Raw genomic sequence first — 17,351 nt, forward strand, 5'->3', positions numbered from 1 at the left:
ACCATTCTCATAAATACATGCAAAAGCTGCTATGAATACACTTCAAGAGGACCCCAGTTTGATCGCCAGCACCTACATGGCAAATCATAACTCATCTAGAAGATCTGATGCCCTTCTCTGGCTTCTGTGGGAAACAGGTACAAACATGGTACACAGACATACATGTAAGTTAAAACACTCATGCATATAAACTTAAATAAACAAATCGTTTGTTTTTTTAAATTTGAAACAGGGTTTCATAGAGTTCAGGCAAGCCTCAAATCTCCACTGTATAGCAGATGATCCTAAATTGCCTTCCAATGCTGGAATCAGAGATGTGTACTACCATAAGCATTTCTTTATGGAAAAGAAAAAATATTTTCCCCCTCAAAATTAGGGTGCTATACAATTGAGGATTTTTTTTTTAAAGATTTATTTATTGTTATATGTAAGTACACTGTAGCTGTCTTCAGACACATCAGAAGAGGGAGTCAGATCTCATTATGGATGGTTGTGAGCCACCACGTGGTTGCTGGGAATTGAACTCAGGACCTTTGGAAGAGTAGTCAGTGCTCTTAAACGCTGAGCCCATCTCACCAGTCCACAATTGAGGATTTTAAAGTAGAAAAACATCTATCTTTCAATTTCTTGACTACCTACACGCATATCTAGTATTTCTGAAGAATGTCAGATCATGTGAAATGAGTAAATCTTTGCTTTCAGAGACTATTACATTTGTAACAATGTGCAAAATGAAGATAATTTATTAATAACCATTCTTTGTTTTGTTTTCTTGAGACAGTTTAACCTCAGCTGTCCTGAAACTTGCTCTGGAGACTAGGCTGGTCTTGAACTTAAGATATTCACCTGTCTCTGCATCCCAAGTGCTAAGATTAAAGGTGTGCACTACCATACCCAGCTTAACCAAAACTATTAAAAACAAAACAAAAAATAAAACATAGTTTTCGGAATAGCAAAACCAAACATGTTCCATACTTCTATGTATCCCCCATTGAAATAACATTAACATACCGACACCCACATCAAAATTAAAAGAATCCTGCATACATACATAACTTACAGGTAAAAAATAAAAACTATAGACATACCTCACGGACTTTTTCAATAGCATAGGTAAAAATATAAGCGATAACAATCCATTCTTGAACTGAAGGTAACTGTTCCATTTTTACAAGAACTACAAATGTATAAAGCATCAGAAATCCTAAGTATGCCAACTAATAAAAAAAAGAAACAAAAGTTACATGAATAAAATCAATTACAAAGTAAAATATAATATGGACATTTAATGTACACACAAAATTTAGTTTGAGCTATGGTAGGCTAGTTAAAATGCAAATGAAGGTAATGTTCATTATTTGCATTAGTGGGGCACAGTTTAGGTAGCAGATTAACAGGTTTGCATTATCTGCATCTAGGACTGAGGACTACAATAATAAATCAATCCCAAAGTAATAAGTGTGAGCGAGAAGGCAAGGATTAAAGGAACAAACTCTCAAATACCCATCCTAACATATAACCACTTGTCAACTTTGGCAACTGTCTAATATTGATGAAAAGGAACAAGCAACATTACTTTGTTTTCCTGGGAAAGGGAACAAAGATTCATTCTCTCAAGCCAGGTATGGTGGCACATGCCACCATATGCAAGCATCGTAATTTCTACTCCCAGCACTTGTGAGGTAGAAGCAGGAGGGTCAAGAGTTCAAGACCAGCATTGCTTACATAGCAAGTTCAGGACCAGACTGGCTACATGAAACTCTTTTTTAAATAACCAAAAACCAAGTTAGATGAAGCCCATGTTTTAAAGTAGGGGCTAATTTCAAGTGTTTCTTGAGATATGTTCCTCCCTAGAGGAACAAAACAGCCAACTAGATGTTTTTAGAGAACCAAAAATGAATAAAAACTATATTTCAACATATGGATACATTCTTCTATGGATTTATGCTTTTGTCAACCAATCCTACAGAAAAGGAGAAAGGCTAATGCAGGAGAGCAATGGAGCACATGACTAAAGAAATGGCTGGATTTCACAGTCATCTAGATTACCCTCTGCCTTCTATTTTAAAGCAGCAGACTTATTTCTAAAGACTTTAGTGTGCTATCTGTACAACCTTAAAACACAAATTACAAAGTGTATGGGTTTGAACTGAGCTTTCAAAATCATTTTTGTTTTATTATGATACTTGTGAAGGGTGTGTGTCATACTGTGTACATGTGGAGGTCACAGAAGAACTCTGTGGATGTGGTTCTCTCCTCCGACATTTATGTTGTTGGCTGTCAGCATTACTTTAGATTTTCCCCACCTCCATCCAAGTACTGGGGGCTCAATGTAGGGCCTCCTCACACATGCTAATCCTGTAGCTCTACTACTGGGCTAAATTCACAACTTTATTTATTTAGGTTTTTTTTTTGAGACAGGGTATCTCTGTATAGCACAGGAACTCACAGAGATCCACCTGACTGCCTCCAAACCTGGGATCAAAGGTGTATACCACCACTCACACTTTTATTCTACACTGCCCAGCTCACAATTTTATTTTTAATAGGCCATTTAAATTTGTTACCTTTTATTTGTTTGTGGTTTTTGGTTTGTTTGTACTTTCAGAGACTCTAGCATGTAGTTTTGGCTGTCCTAAAACTCATAGACCAAGCTGTCCTTGAACTCCCAGAGGTCTTCCCTGCCCCTGCCTCCTGAGTCCTCTGAGTAATGTGCCATCACACCTGGCTTATACTTGTTACCTTTTAGAAAGGCATATACTACACTAATACATTTTAGTTTCTAATCAGAACTAAAATTTGATTATTCTAGACATTGGCAGCTCAGATGAAAGTAAGCCAAAATGAATGCTCTTTTATTAAGCAATGTATTTCAGTAATCTAAATTAAGATTTATAAGGATTCCAGACTAAAAGTTCACTGTGCAACTTTGTAAAAAAAAACACTATGCTCTCTACAAGAACTAAATAACAAATAAGACACCACCACCAAACCAAACCATAAAAAACAATTTAAAAACATACTGTGTTAAACCAGAACTTTACAATTGGTGCATGATAAAAGGCATAAAATTTTCGTGTGATTGGAAGCTTTTTTGATTTAATATGTATCTCCATTTCATTCTTTCCATCACTGCTGTCCAAAATCTTTACTTCTTTAAATACTTCCTAAAATTAAAAATATGCGTTTAGTCTCTATTTGGTGCATAACAAATTTACACGTGCTCTGAAGTTGTTCATCCTTACCATGGGTATCTCTTCTGTTATGTTGTGAAAATTGTTTTCACTATCTTCCATGGTCATCTGATGAGCATCTTGAGATTGTGGGATATGGGACATTTCAGCCTTGGTTTTATACTCTAACATTAATATGGCAGGTGGAACTAAAATGCTTAATATGACCTAAAATTTTAGAAACATAAAAGTTTGCATTTTAAAAATCAGTGACCTTTATAAATAAATATAGTAAATCAATAAATAGAGAATGAAACAGTATGTTATGTATTATGTATCTTGTGAATGCTACTCATTTTATCCTACAACTGTCAGAAAAACTAAAGATTCATTTTTTTCTTTACATACTATATTATAATAGTGACAGCAAGAATTTAATAATCAGTACAGATTTTTCCTTTGAATAAAATTTGTTATTTTAAAAACTTGTTAAAAAATTTTTAATTTAGACAAAACTCAAGCATTATGAAGGTGGTGTTATTTTACCTGAGACATGCTATTGCATGAGGACTCATCATATAGCTATAAACCAAAAGTTTCTTTCTAAACTTTACATACCACAAAATCTCTGCCCTCTAATTTTGAACTATAATAAAAGAAAAAAATATTTAAAATAGTATTCTGTTATAAAGACAAAACTGAAAGGACTTGTCATTTTATGCAAATTTTTAACATAAAACCCTGCATACACTGATAGACTATATACTAGGCACATAGATACATTTATTCAGTACTAACTAAAAGTAACACAGTAAGTTAGTAGATGATATGTCTGGAATTTTAGAATTAGAAATCCTTTTAAAAACCAGTAACTCTACAAGGCTATTTGAAGAATAAATGTCAACATTCCCATTATTTACTGTCTTCATACTGTTAGCTCAGAAGAGCAACAATCATACAAAAATTACAAAATATTCAATAGTTAAGAGTTTGAGCTGGGCGGTGGTGGCGCATGCCTTTAATCCCAGCACTTGGGAGGCAGAGGCAGGTGGATTTCTGAGTTTGAGGCCAGCCTGAGCTACAGATTGAGTTCCAGGACAGTCAGGGCGAAACAGAAAAAACCTGTTTTGGGAAGACAAAAAAAAAAGCATTTGAGAAAAATATACATTATACACATTATCCCACTTGGGATGAAATGTCAGTCACCCTCGTTGTCTAATTTCTACCAATTATCCTTGCAAGTCATTTTACTACATATGTGTATGCTAATTTGCTTATACTTTGTATCTCATTAAATACTTTAATTTTTAAGATATACCTTATACCAGGAATTTTTTCTCATATTCAGCCGTCCCATCCACATATCAGATAACAGCATCTGTGTACAAGTGTGAGCTACAAAAGGTCTAAGTCTTGAAGAAACTGCTAACTTGAGGCAGGTTGAATTACTCCAGTTTTTCAGTTCATAAGTGAGTAATTTCATAGCCATTGTTTCATCTTGTCTGAAGGACTGTTCCAATAATTCAACTGCGAGTTGGCCAAAATCACTAAAAACCAAACAAAACGAAACCCCTAAAGTATACACAGATAAACTGTAGAGTTGTTTTGTTTTCTGCTGAGAATCAGGCATCTTAAAAGTATATTAGACAGAAACTCTATTACCCACCCCAAATTAATAGAATACAATTAAAAATCAGAGGAAGAGAGATGGTTTAGTAGTTAAGAGCACTAGCTGTTCTTCCAGATCTCCTGGGTATGATTCCCAGCAACCACATAGTGCCTCACAATTGCCAGTACCTCTGTCCCAGGAGATATGATGCCCTCTTCTGGCCTCCTTGGGTATCACACACACAAGAGGTACAATGATAATACATGGAAGCAAAATACCCACATGCATAAATATTATAAATTAAATTAGTCTATAATTTTGTTGTTTCCTTTAATATTTACTTTTATACTGTTATGGTTATGTGTGTGCCTGGATGGATGTATGTATGTGAAGAACCCACAAAGGTCAGAAGAAAGCATCAGATCCTGTGAACTGGAGGTACAGGGATTTTTGAGTCATTGTGTGGGTGCTAAGAATTGACCAGGTCTTTTGCAAGAGCAGTAAGTGCTCTTATACATTGAGCCATCTTTCCAGTCCAATTTTATTGTTTTTAGTATTTTTACACACACTTATGAACTGTGAAGCACTAGAATTATGGTAACTCTAGCAGGTATTTGTATCTATATGGAAATCACAAAATACTAAAATATATCACATCAAGCATAAATGTTACTAGGTAAATCCAGAGCATTTTGTTTTGTTTTGTTTTGTTTTGTTTTGTTTTAACAAAGACCAGGTTTTTTTTAAAAAAAAAGACCAGGTCTCCTGGTCTTATAAATAAAATCATATGTTTTTACAGGAAAACAAAGTTAACAGTGATACAATATTCTGTTCAAAGTACCTCTACATTAATCTTTAAATTTTATTTTTAAAAACTTTATTTTTATTTTATGCTCATTGGTATTTTGCCTCTATGTATATATATCTGTGTGACACTGTCAGTGGCCCTGGAACTCAAATTTATAGGTAGTTGTAAGCTGCCATGTAGGTGCTGGGAATTGAAGTCAGGTCCTCTGGAAGAACAGCAGTGAGTACTCTAACATCTCTATAGCCATTTTACATTGTATTTAAAACATGAAAACAAGAACTCATGAAAAATAAACTGTAAATTTTCACAGAAATTGAATCCTTATCAGTGCTGTTTTCAGCAACAACCATTAATCTCTTCCAAATTTGGCTTACTTATAGCTAAGCGAAAGGAAGAGCTAAATACCTATTATAAAACTTCTAAAAAATACCTTTCCATATTAAGATGAGCAGTGTATCTCCCTAAGCAAATTATAAACCTTATGAACTATTTTACACTTTAGTATTTGTGATTCCATTATTCAGAATGTCCTCCTAGCTTAAAATCAGTTCATATTTAAAAACATACCTCAAAGCCAGACAATGGTGGCACATGCCTTTAATCCCAGCACTTGGGAGGCACAGGCAGGCGGATTTCTGAGTTTGAGACCAGCCTGGTCTACCGAGTGAGTTCCAGGACAGCCAGAGCTACACAGAGAAACCCTGTCTCAAGAGAGAGAGAGAAAAAAAAAACCCACACCTCAAAATTATTCTATTATATTCCAAACAAAATTCTTAATGTAATTGCTACTTTGTTACTACATTTAACTTCTCACATTTCTTTATTGCTTTCTGAAATGTTTAATATGTCAAACAGCAAAACAGTTTCTTTCTAATTTTTAAAATTACCTAATGAAACTAAAAAATGTCTTAGTTACACCAATAAACTCTATACCCCCATAGACCCCTACACATATCCCTCTTAAGGACATTACACCACAACATGTAGGCAAACACTGTATCATATATTAAATTGTCACTCACTTGGAATACTGCTTCAGTTCCTCTGAAGTGTCATCTACCAGGTCACTCTGCTTTGCCTCATAAGCCATTGAACGATAGATTTTACAGGCAACTAATGCTTTAGCCATTGATTCTTCACCATGCTGCCATAAAAAGCGGGCCATGACCTGCCTCTTCATAAGGCAAGCCCAAATTAATAATTCATTAAGAGGATAAGGAAAGCGCTTAGTTTCTGGATCATCTATATCTACAATTTCATCTTTGGTTCTTTTCTTCTTTCCTTCTTCCATAGATGCATCCATCTTCAAAGGAAACAAATACTGTAAGACTCACAGTAGGACCATATGAGGACTGGGGACATTAACTGCGGGACATAGGCTGCTTAGTATATAGAGGCTTGGATGTCACCTCCAGCATCGTAAACCAGTAGCGACAGTAATGACAAGGCTGTATGACAATTAACTTAATTAATAAACTTTTTTTTTATTGTAATATTTTTTTTATTATTAGATATTTTCTTTATTTACATGTAAATTTCTCCATTTCTAGTTTTCCCTCCAAAAAACAAAGAAACAAACAAAAACAACAAAAACAAATCCCTGTTGCCTCCCCCCTCCCCATGCCTGCCATTTAATAAACTTTTAAATAAAAATTCCTCTATTAACTTCATAATGTAGGATAAATAAATTTCAAAAACATTACTTTTTATTATAATTTATTCATTTTATAAAATGCCTTTTCAACAAAAATGTTGAGTTATGGCCATAATATCTGAACTAGTATCAGATAAAATGCAAATTTAAGTTTAGATAATACTTTTGTTTTGTTTGTTTGTTCTTTTTTTGGTTTTGCGAGACAGGGTTTCTCCGTGTAGCCCTGGCTGTCTTGGAACTCACTCTGTAGACCAGGTCTGCCTCTGCCTCCCAAGTGCTGGGATTAAAGGTGTGCATCACCACTGCTCGCCATGGCTATCTTTCTTTATGGAAAAATAAAGCATTAAAGATATAAAAATATTCCAAACCAAAAGATAATTCTCAAGCCAGGTGTGGTAGCAGAAACCTCTTTTTTTAATTCTTTTTTTGGGGGGTTGGGTTGGGGGACGGGAATCAGACAGATCTTTTGAGTTCTTGGCTAGCCTGTTTTATAGATAGAGTTCCAGGACAGACAGAGCTTCACCATAAACCCTGGCTCACTAAACAAACAAAACAAAACAAAACAAAGATTAATTCTCACTAAATCAAAGTTTTCACATAGTAATACTAATTAGAAAAAAAAAAACTTTAGAAAAGATAATATTTCCATCTTTACTAAGCAGAATAAACCTATTTTCTTCACAGAATAAACAAACATACCTTTGGTCTGTAGGGTTGGGCTGTTTTAATGAAATGATTGTGTCTCATTTTTTCCTTTTTATCAGCTCTATTGCCAAAAGTTTCATGACTCTTTCGCAACTGAGGGGTGCTGCTGGAGGTATTTCGACCTGACCTCTGAAAATGAGAGCTTATTATTTTTTTAAAAGATAAATATGCTGAAATGTTATAAAAAATTCCAGGGTAATTCACAAATATTTGCAAATATTTGTCAGTGTATAAAAATAACTACCTTAGGATTTTGACTACCATTTTCTTTTTCTTTTGAAGTATCATCTCACTTGTAGCCCAAGCTGGCCTTGAACTTGCTTCTGCCACCAAAGGCCAATGATTACATATGTATCATGACGACTGCACTCATCTAGTCTCTAGCTGTAGTTTTTCCTTCTCTCTGTGGTGGATCTCTCTCTATGTTGGCAAACCTGGTGGTAATTAAACTGACACTCTCAAGTGACTGACCTAGCTGAACCACGCAAGGAACTGGAATTACATGTATGTACATGCTACAATCCGAAATATTTTTAATTACTTTAAAGATCAGGGGGTCTTTTTGTGTGTGTGTGTGCGTGACAGTTTATGTAGCCCAGGCTGGACTAGAAGTCTTGTGGACCAGGCTAGCATTGAACTCAGAAGTCCTCCTAAAATCTCACATTTGAAGACAGTATCACTGTCACTATTCTTTTTGTTTTATTGTTACTGGTTTTTTGTTTTTTGTTTTGGTGGGGGCAGAGGGGAGATGTAGTCTTGGCTGTCCTAGAACTCACTGTGAAGACCAGTTGACGCTGGTCATCTAACTTGAAGACTAATACAAACTAGGGAGTCATTCTACCTTGGAACTACTTCTATACCCTTAATTTTATTTTGTTTTGAGACAGGGTTTTACCAGCAGTTCTGGCTAACCTATAACTCCCTATGTAAACCGGCTGGCCTCAAACTCAGCCATTCTCCTGTACCTCCTGCCTTTCAAATGCTGAGATTATAGGCATGCCCCATCAAACTCAGCTCCTGTAACTAATTCTTAACATTTAATCACCAAAATTATACATACCCGGTTATTTCCACCAAGACTATTATATATTAATCGAAAACGTTTTCGTGTGTATGTGCATCTGTAGGTTCCTCCCATTAGATATTCAATCACAAGTCCTATATCAATTAAAGTGATCTTGTACCCTGGGGGAAGATTACCCTGGAAACAAAATATTAAATAGATAGAATAAAATTACTCACTATTACTTTGCCATGCCTAGGAATAGACATAATCTGCCAAAGCAGGAAAGAGATAAGAAGATTCATGAGGAGATGACATTTTTGAGGTCTTAGGTATGGTTACTTTCCACGATTCTACACACAAGGCTATAAACTATTAAAGCTAAATATATTATCTTACAAACTGCATTTTCTACAAAAATGTATTATGTTTCTAGACTAGTCCAGAAATATTCACAAATGCCTTTTAAACAGACATTCTCTTAGCTATACTGCATATCACACACATTTTTATATCCTTATCCAGGATTTAACTATCACTTACAATTTTATTTTTTTTGAACAATAAATTAACTTACAAATGAACTTTTAGAATATAAGTCATTTATGAAATTGTAAAATGTACACACTACAGAATTTTAATTTTTTCACTTAATATTAAAATCTACCAGATGAATGCTATTTATTAATAACTAATTTCTGCCTTCACATCAATATTCTCCTAACCATTGCTTTTTAAATGTTTAAATTCATAACTTTCAACACTCTAAAGCATAAACTACCCATTTCTTAAGTTTAAGTTTGTTCTATATTACAAAAAAATCAAAAGCTGCCAGGCAGTGGTGGCTCACGCCTGTAATCCCAACACTTGGGAGGCAGAGGCAAGCAGATTTCTGAGTTCGAGGCCAGCCTGGTCTACAGAGTGAGTTCCAGGACAGCCAGCGCTACACAGAAAAACCCTGTCTCGAAAAAACAACAAAAAAAAAAAAATCAAAAGCCACAAAAATGAAAATTTTATGATGCATGTTTTTTTGTTTTTTTTTAAAGATTTATTTATTTTATATATGTGAGTACACTATCACTGTTGCTGTCTTCAGACACACCAGAAGAGGGCATCAGATTCCATTACAGATGGTTGTGCGCCACCATGTGGTTGCTGGGATTTGAACTCAGGACCTCTGGAAGAGCAGTCAGTGCTCTTAACAGCTGAGCCATCTCTCCAGCCCTGATGCATGGTTTATTACCAAGTGGCGGTGGCATAGTCCTTGAATCCTAGCAATCACAAGGCAAAAGCAGGCAGATATCTGTGATTTCAAGGCCGTCCTGGTCTACATAGTGAGATCCAGGACAGCCAGGTCTATGTAAAGAAACAGTTTCAGAAAAGTGGGGAGAGGTGAGCTTATTAATAGTATACTCACAGTAGAACAAAAAAGTGTTTACAAAATGAATTTTTAAAAGTACTTTAAGCCAGGCAAAATGGCATACGCCTTTAACTCCAGTAGCACTCAGGAGGCAGAAGCAAGTAGAGCTCTATGATTTCCAGAACAGCCAGAGCTAGAGAGTAAGACCTCGTCTCAAATCAAAATAAAACAATACAAAGTATTTTGGTTTTAAAAATCGTTAAATATTTGAATTACTGTCTGGTGTGTTGGTACTTGGGACTTGGGAATCAGGAAGGTGGATCTTACAAACAAAAAAAGAAAAAAAGTTGTATTTGACACCAGTAATTTAAAAAACTAAAATTGGCTAAGAAATGGTTAAAATGACCAATTCACAGTACACCAAGAGGAGAAAAGAGGTGTCATGCTGCATTATCTATTCAGGCACTGCAGACTCCACTGTGACCACTGCTAAGGAAGGGCAGGCAGCACATTTCAGCCTTTCTTCAGCACTGAAGATCAATACTTTCATGCATCACTCACTCACTCTCCTTCACAGTTAGACAACTGTCTAGGAAAATATTTCTGATAAGAGAAAGACATTCAAGCACTGATCTTCCTTTTCTGGACCAATTAACATCATAAAGTGTATCATGTTCTATCTGATGTGACTAGAAGCTTAGGAAATTGGTATTAATTTCATAAGCTTTTTTTTTTTTAATTAGATGTTTTCTTTATTTACATTTCAAATGATAGCTCCTTTTCTGGTTTCTCCTCCAGAAGAAAAACAAAAACAAAAACAAAAAAACCCTATTCCCTCCCTCCCCCAACCCACCCTCTTCCCCTTCTGGGCCCTGACATTCCTCTACAATGGGGCACAGAACCTTCACAGGGCCAAGGGCCTCTCCTCCCATTGATGACCGACTAGGCCATACTCTGCAACATATGCAGCTGGAGCCATTAGTCCCACCATGTGCACTCTTTGGTTGGTGGTTCTGGTTGGTGGTGGGAGCTCTGAGGGTACTAGTTAGTTCATATTGTTGTTCCTCCTAAGGGGCTGCAAACCCTTCACAGCTCCTTGGGTTCTTTCTCTAAAGCTGTTTTTTCTTTTTTTAAACCATAAGCTTTTGTTTAATTTATGTGTATGATTATTTCATGTTCATGTGTGTCTGTGGACCACATGTGTGCTTGGTACCTAGAAGCCAGAAGAAGGCAGTTAGATGCTGGGAAACTAGCTCTCAGTGGGTGCTGGGAATAGAATCTGGGTTCTCTCCTTCACCCGAGCCATCTCTCCAGCCCCAAAGCTCTTATGACAAAGATAGTTCTTATTTTGGCTTATGCAGAAAGCTTTGTTTCTAAGGCCGCTTTTAAATTGCACTTAGGTGCTTTTGAAGCAAAAATAAAGTACAAAAAGACTAAAAGATAAGGTTTTACTATAACAAAGATAATCTCTCACCTGTTTGACATCCCGAATGAGATGGAATAACATCGGATTGGTTGGACCCTGTTTCTTTAGGGAAAAACATGAAGAAACGATTAGATTTAGTCTAAAATAAACAATCTCCTTTTTGTTAATTATGGGACTTACAAAGAACCTCTTGAACAAACTCTAAAGACTTCTTTGCTAAAAGGATCAATTTTGTTTTTATTGTTTTATATTTGATTTCTATTTCAGAGACAAAACTCCCTATCAACAGTGAGCAATCCATTTAATTTTTACATCAATCAACAAGAGACAGGACGCATATAAGAATCAGGGTGATTATACTAGATAGTATTAACAAATAAAACCAAAATAACTTATAATCCTATTTAAAAGAAAATGTTAACCCACAGGGGAAGATGTAATTGTTCTTAACTAGTCTAGTAGGTTTCTTGGAAGCAGTACAATATGTCAGCTGCTTTAAGCACAAAAGAAAATTTCAATAAATGAAGGCTAGATTAAAAAGGCAGGCCAGCATACTCAAGTAATCAATGCTTTTCTAGAAAGCTTGTGTGTTTAGAAAATAGAAGAAAATATACTGAGAACACACAGTATCTAAGGCTGAGGTACTGAATAAAAAGATGGAGTGAGGAAAACAGGGAGGGCATAAATGTGGCTACCATACAACCAGGAGTGGCACAGGCCTTTAATCCCAGCACTCTATAGAGGCAGAAGCAGGCCAACTTTTGAGTTTCAGGCTAGCCTGATCTATAGTGAGAGTTGTAGGCAAGCCATGTCTATATAGTGAGACCCTGTCTCAGAATTTTAAAAGAATAAAAGTATCTATTTCAATCAAGCAATATGGTATAAACCCAAAAGGTTTCAAAACTACAGAAAGACACAGTAAAGTATGCTATTAAAAAAAGAATTTGATCAAGGAAAGAGACTTTAAAAGATATAGATAAGAAAATTAAAATGCTTAACAGTGATAGAGCCAAGCAGTGGTGGCGCATGCCTTTAATCCCAGCGCTTGGGAGACTGAGGCAGGCAGATTTCTGAGTTTGAGGCCAGCCTGGTCTACAGAGTAAGTTCCAGGACAGCCAGGGCTATACAGAGAAACCCTGTCTCGAAAAACCAACCCCCTACCCGGGGCTGGGAAGCAAACTGATCACCCGACTAGGATGTTTTTTTCTTTTCTTGAAAGCAACAAATTGGGAATAGTCACAAAATTCTTCCTATAAACAAATTCTTCTGACTTATTTACTTCTGTTGACCTGAACAAACACATTTTTTTAAAGATATGTGGTCAGCTTCATACTTAAAATTTATAAAAAACTGAATATGATAAAGTGTAGATTCGGGCCGGTGAGATGGCTCAGTGGGGAAGAGCACCGACTGCTCTTTGGAAGGTCATGAGTTCAAATCCCAGCAACCACATGGTGGCTCACAACCACCCGTAATGAGATCTGATGCCCTCTTCTGGTGTGTCTGAAGACAGCTACAATGTACTTAACATATAATAAATAAATAAATCTTTAAAAAAAAAAGTGTAGATTCACAGAAAAGCTATTAACAGGACCACCTAAATAAAGAGTCTGTTCTCATTGTCTTCTATTTTAATACCAAAATGAATTGTACTTAAGAGGTATCTCCACCTGTGATATTGCAACCGATTAGTACTAAGGTCAGTCAGAAATGACTAGGTAGAACTAAAAAGACACCAGGAATAAAATTGCAGTATAAACTGATGAATTAGTATACAGTTTATTTTAGAAATTATAAACCTTAGCTTTGTTTAGTATTCTTCACAGCAGAGCTCAATTAAATTTATATTGGCTCCAAAGAAAACAATAAAGAATTTACCCTCCTCAGTAGTACTGACATGAAATATAAAATAAAAATATAAAATTTTTACAAGAAAAGTGAAAAACAGCACACCAAAAGAAATACCAGAAGGTCAACAATACTGAATTTAAGAAACAAGAAGAAAGGGCTAGAGAGATGGCTCAGTGGTTAAGAGCACTGACTGCTCTTCTGAAGGTACTGAGTTCGGATCCCAGCAACCACATGATGGCCCACGGCCACCTGTAATGAAATCTGACGCTCTCTTCTGGTGTGTCTGAAGACAGCTACAGTGTATTACCAAAGCTAGCAGGGCTGTCCTGAGTTCAGTTCCCAGCAGCCACATGATGGCTCACAGCCATCTGTACAGCTACAGTGTACTCATACACATAAAATAAATCTTAAAACAAAAACAAAAACAGCACCGACTGCTCTACCGAAGGTCCTGAGTTCAATTCCCAGGAATCACATGGTGACTCACAACCATCTGTAATGAGATCTGATGCCCTCTTCTGCTGTGTCTGAAGAGTGACACTGTGCTCATATACAGAAAATAAATAAAATCTTTGAAAAAAAAAAAGAAGAAAAATATAGTGTACATTTTCCAATAAACAAGTGTCCAAAAAAATAAAATAAAATAAAATAAAGCATCCTTTAAGTAAGAAGTTGATCCTATTCTTTTAAAAGGTATAAAATCAAAGATGTATTATTAAGTCAACATCACTTTTACTATATGACTATGTTAATAGAAAAGGGCCAGTAAAACAGGATGGTGGTTTCACACTGTCATACAAAACCATTATCAAAATAGAGCATTTCTCCCTCCCATAACAGCTAAGACTCTGAAAACTTTATTAATAGGCATATGCATTTTAGATAAAATGGCATTTAAAAGACATTAAAACAGTGAACAAAAGAAATATCAGACTTACAGTGTTATAAAGTTCTTCCAGTCTGGGAATGGTAAGGAATTTATGCATGCTTACTCCATTTTCAATAAGAAGTTTTACAAATGAAACTCTATCCATTACAAGAGCATCAAGCATAGCTTGTTCCAAGGATCCAACCTAGAGTATCAAATTAATAAACAGATTTCACATCTTCCAACTACCCATTACTTAAAATACAAGCCCTCACGATTTATACTTATATATTCTCAAATAATTTGGGAATAGGATTAGAAAGACACAGTGACCTACAGTAATTAGAAAACGGAGAAAAAGGCCTACCTTTCACAGCACTCCCTACACAACATTACACAAACATTCTATGTGTAAGACAACAAATGTTATATAGGCATGGCAGAAAGGAGCTACAAAAAGTCTACCATCAATTAAACCGAGACAGGGCCAGGAAAGTTCAGAGGGTAAATGTCCCTGCTTCCGGCCTCCATCTCTAGTGCTGGAATTACAGAAGCATGTCAACACACTCAGTTTATGCCATGCTGGGTATGGAACTCAGGATTTCCTAAAAACTAAACTATTAAACTTGACACACTAAAATACATCCCATCTATACTTTCAATACTTCAGCATTAGATGTTTTTTTAAAAAAAACAAAAAAACAAAAAAAAAAACCCTTTGTAACAAAAAATTATTTTGGAAATCACTATTTTAAATATTCTGATTCTGTCCCCAGAGGTTTGCCAGACAACTACACAATTTCCCTATAGTACCTTGTATCACTATCTCCAGTTCATCCTTAATTTTCCTTACCTAGAGGAGGGTATGGACTCTAATGTACATTTATTTACCTAGTAACCACACATATTGGCTGCACATGATGAAATTAAGACAGAAGAATGCTTGTTTTGAAAAAAAAATATTTTTCACTATTCAGTTCTCTGATGAAAAAATATTTTGATATTACACTCAAAAAAAAAAAAAAAAGGAACAAACTTAAAAGAATGATTTTTTTTTACAAATTAATAGCCTATAATTTATCATGGATATTATTCCTATTTTTATATATGATTATTTTCTCTCACCACATGCAAACTATTATTTATTTATTTATTTATTTATTTATTTATTTATTTATTTGGTTTTTCGAGACAAGGTTTCTTTATGTAGCCCTGGAACTCAAGACCAGGCTGGCCTCGAAATCAGAGATCCGCCTGCCTCTGCCTCCCAAGTACTGGGATTAAAGGCGTGCACTACTACTGCCTGAGTCCAAGACTTTTTCAACTGTTGAATTTTTACAGATATTCATACCTTATTAAAAACAAAATTGTTAAGGAAATATGACTTACTAATTTTATACTTGGGTAAGAAGGTAAAATATGAGTGGAAACACAGTCCTTATAAATACTTTCTATTACAATCACTCTTTTTTGTCGTGGGGACAATTTCAAGGACCCTCTTCGGAGACCCAAATTCACAGATGCTCAACTTTTAACAAAATGGTGTGTGCTGTCTGTGGTAACAAAAATATCCTATCTCTAGATTACCCAAGATACTCAGTTTAACAGGAGCAGATATTAAAACTGTATTGATTACAGAATAAGAAAGGAAATGTGTACATTTCAGTAGACTTGACTACAGAGTACTCATTCTGTGATTAGTTAAATCCATGTATATAAAACCTGTGGCCAATATTAAAGGTCCACTGTGGTTTACTGCATTAAATAAACTGTATTTAGATTCTCTACATACCAGCCACTGTTGTCCATAAACAAATACATGATTTTTGGCAATATCAACTCTGTCCCATGCCAGTGTAAGGATAAGCTGGTCAAATGCAGATGCATTAGTACCTAAATGAATAAAACAAACAAACAAACAGTTGGTAAGTATATCTCCATCAACCTCTAAGCACTTACAAACTCCCCCTAGAATCCTTTAATTTATACAGATCGTATATATAAACCATCATGGGACATTACTGTTAAAAATTATATTTAAGTATAAAAATTATATTGCCTGGCCAGAGGTGATGCACACCTTTCATCCCAGCACTCAGAAGGCTGAAGCAGGCTGATCTCTGAGTTTGAGGCCAGCTTGGTCTATAGAGTGAGTAAACCCTGTTTCACAAACAAACAAACAAACACACACACACCCCAGAAAGAAAAAAATAATTGTCTCAGTTGAAAAGAAAATCAGAATGCAGAACCTGGAAAGCAAAGATGATTTGTTTCCATCAGACACAATACTCAATACTTTAAGAATTCTGAAAAGTGGTTTTTTTTTTTTAGAACTTTCCTGCACATATGTAAGTATAGCCATATACTTTAAATTATTAAGAAAGGGGTACACTGTGCATTAAGTGGGATCTAATGATGGCTCAGTGGGTACAGGTACCTACTGCAAGAGCCCAACAACTTAAGCTCCATCTTCTGGCTCCACATGAAGAAGGAGAAACCCAACTCAAGTTGTTTTACAACCTTTACACATGCATCATGGCATGCTCAAATGTGCACACATAACAGATAAATTCATGTAACTTATAGCAGATTGGATAAAGCATTTGCTATGAGAACATGAGAACCTGTGTTCAGATCCCCAGCATCTTTGCATAAAAACAAACAAAAAGATAAGGTGATGCATCTGCGACCCTATAGCTTAGAATGGGACAAGGAAGAAGAAAGACAAGTAGGTCCCTGGAGCTTGCTTCTCAACTGGTCTCACTGGATTTGTGAGCTCTAAATTCAGAAACTAAAGAAGGCACCTGAAGTATGTCCACACACTGTACACGTACACACACACACACACACACACACAGAGAGAGAGAGAGAGAGAGAGAGAGAGAGAGAGAGAG

At 35.6% G+C, this 17,351-nt stretch overlaps 1 protein-coding gene across 2 annotated transcripts in view; it reads right to left on the reverse strand.

Moving 5' to 3' along the window:
• Trpm7 (transient receptor potential cation channel subfamily M member 7) overlaps positions 1-17,351 on the reverse strand; it is an 89,488-nt gene that overhangs the window by 31,016 nt on the left and 41,121 nt on the right. For both annotated transcript variants that reach the window (XM_031371789.1, XM_031371788.1), the window contains exons 11-20: positions 16,250-16,350; positions 14,528-14,662; positions 11,787-11,840; positions 9,010-9,150; positions 7,944-8,078; positions 6,613-6,893; positions 4,492-4,720; positions 3,246-3,401; positions 3,024-3,167; positions 1,089-1,217 (exon numbers count right to left, since the gene is read on the reverse strand). In XM_031371789.1, the coding sequence (XP_031227649.1) occupies positions 1,089-1,217; positions 3,024-3,167; positions 3,246-3,401; positions 4,492-4,720; positions 6,613-6,893; positions 7,944-8,078; positions 9,010-9,150; positions 11,787-11,840; positions 14,528-14,662; positions 16,250-16,350 (1,505 nt within the window). The remainder of the gene's footprint in view (positions 1-1,088; positions 1,218-3,023; positions 3,168-3,245; positions 3,402-4,491; positions 4,721-6,612; positions 6,894-7,943; positions 8,079-9,009; positions 9,151-11,786; positions 11,841-14,527; positions 14,663-16,249; positions 16,351-17,351) is intronic.

This window comes from Mastomys coucha, unplaced genomic scaffold (assembly GCF_008632895.1).
Source record: "Mastomys coucha isolate ucsf_1 unplaced genomic scaffold, UCSF_Mcou_1 pScaffold15, whole genome shotgun sequence".
Lineage (NCBI taxonomy): Eukaryota > Metazoa > Chordata > Mammalia > Rodentia > Muridae > Mastomys > Mastomys coucha.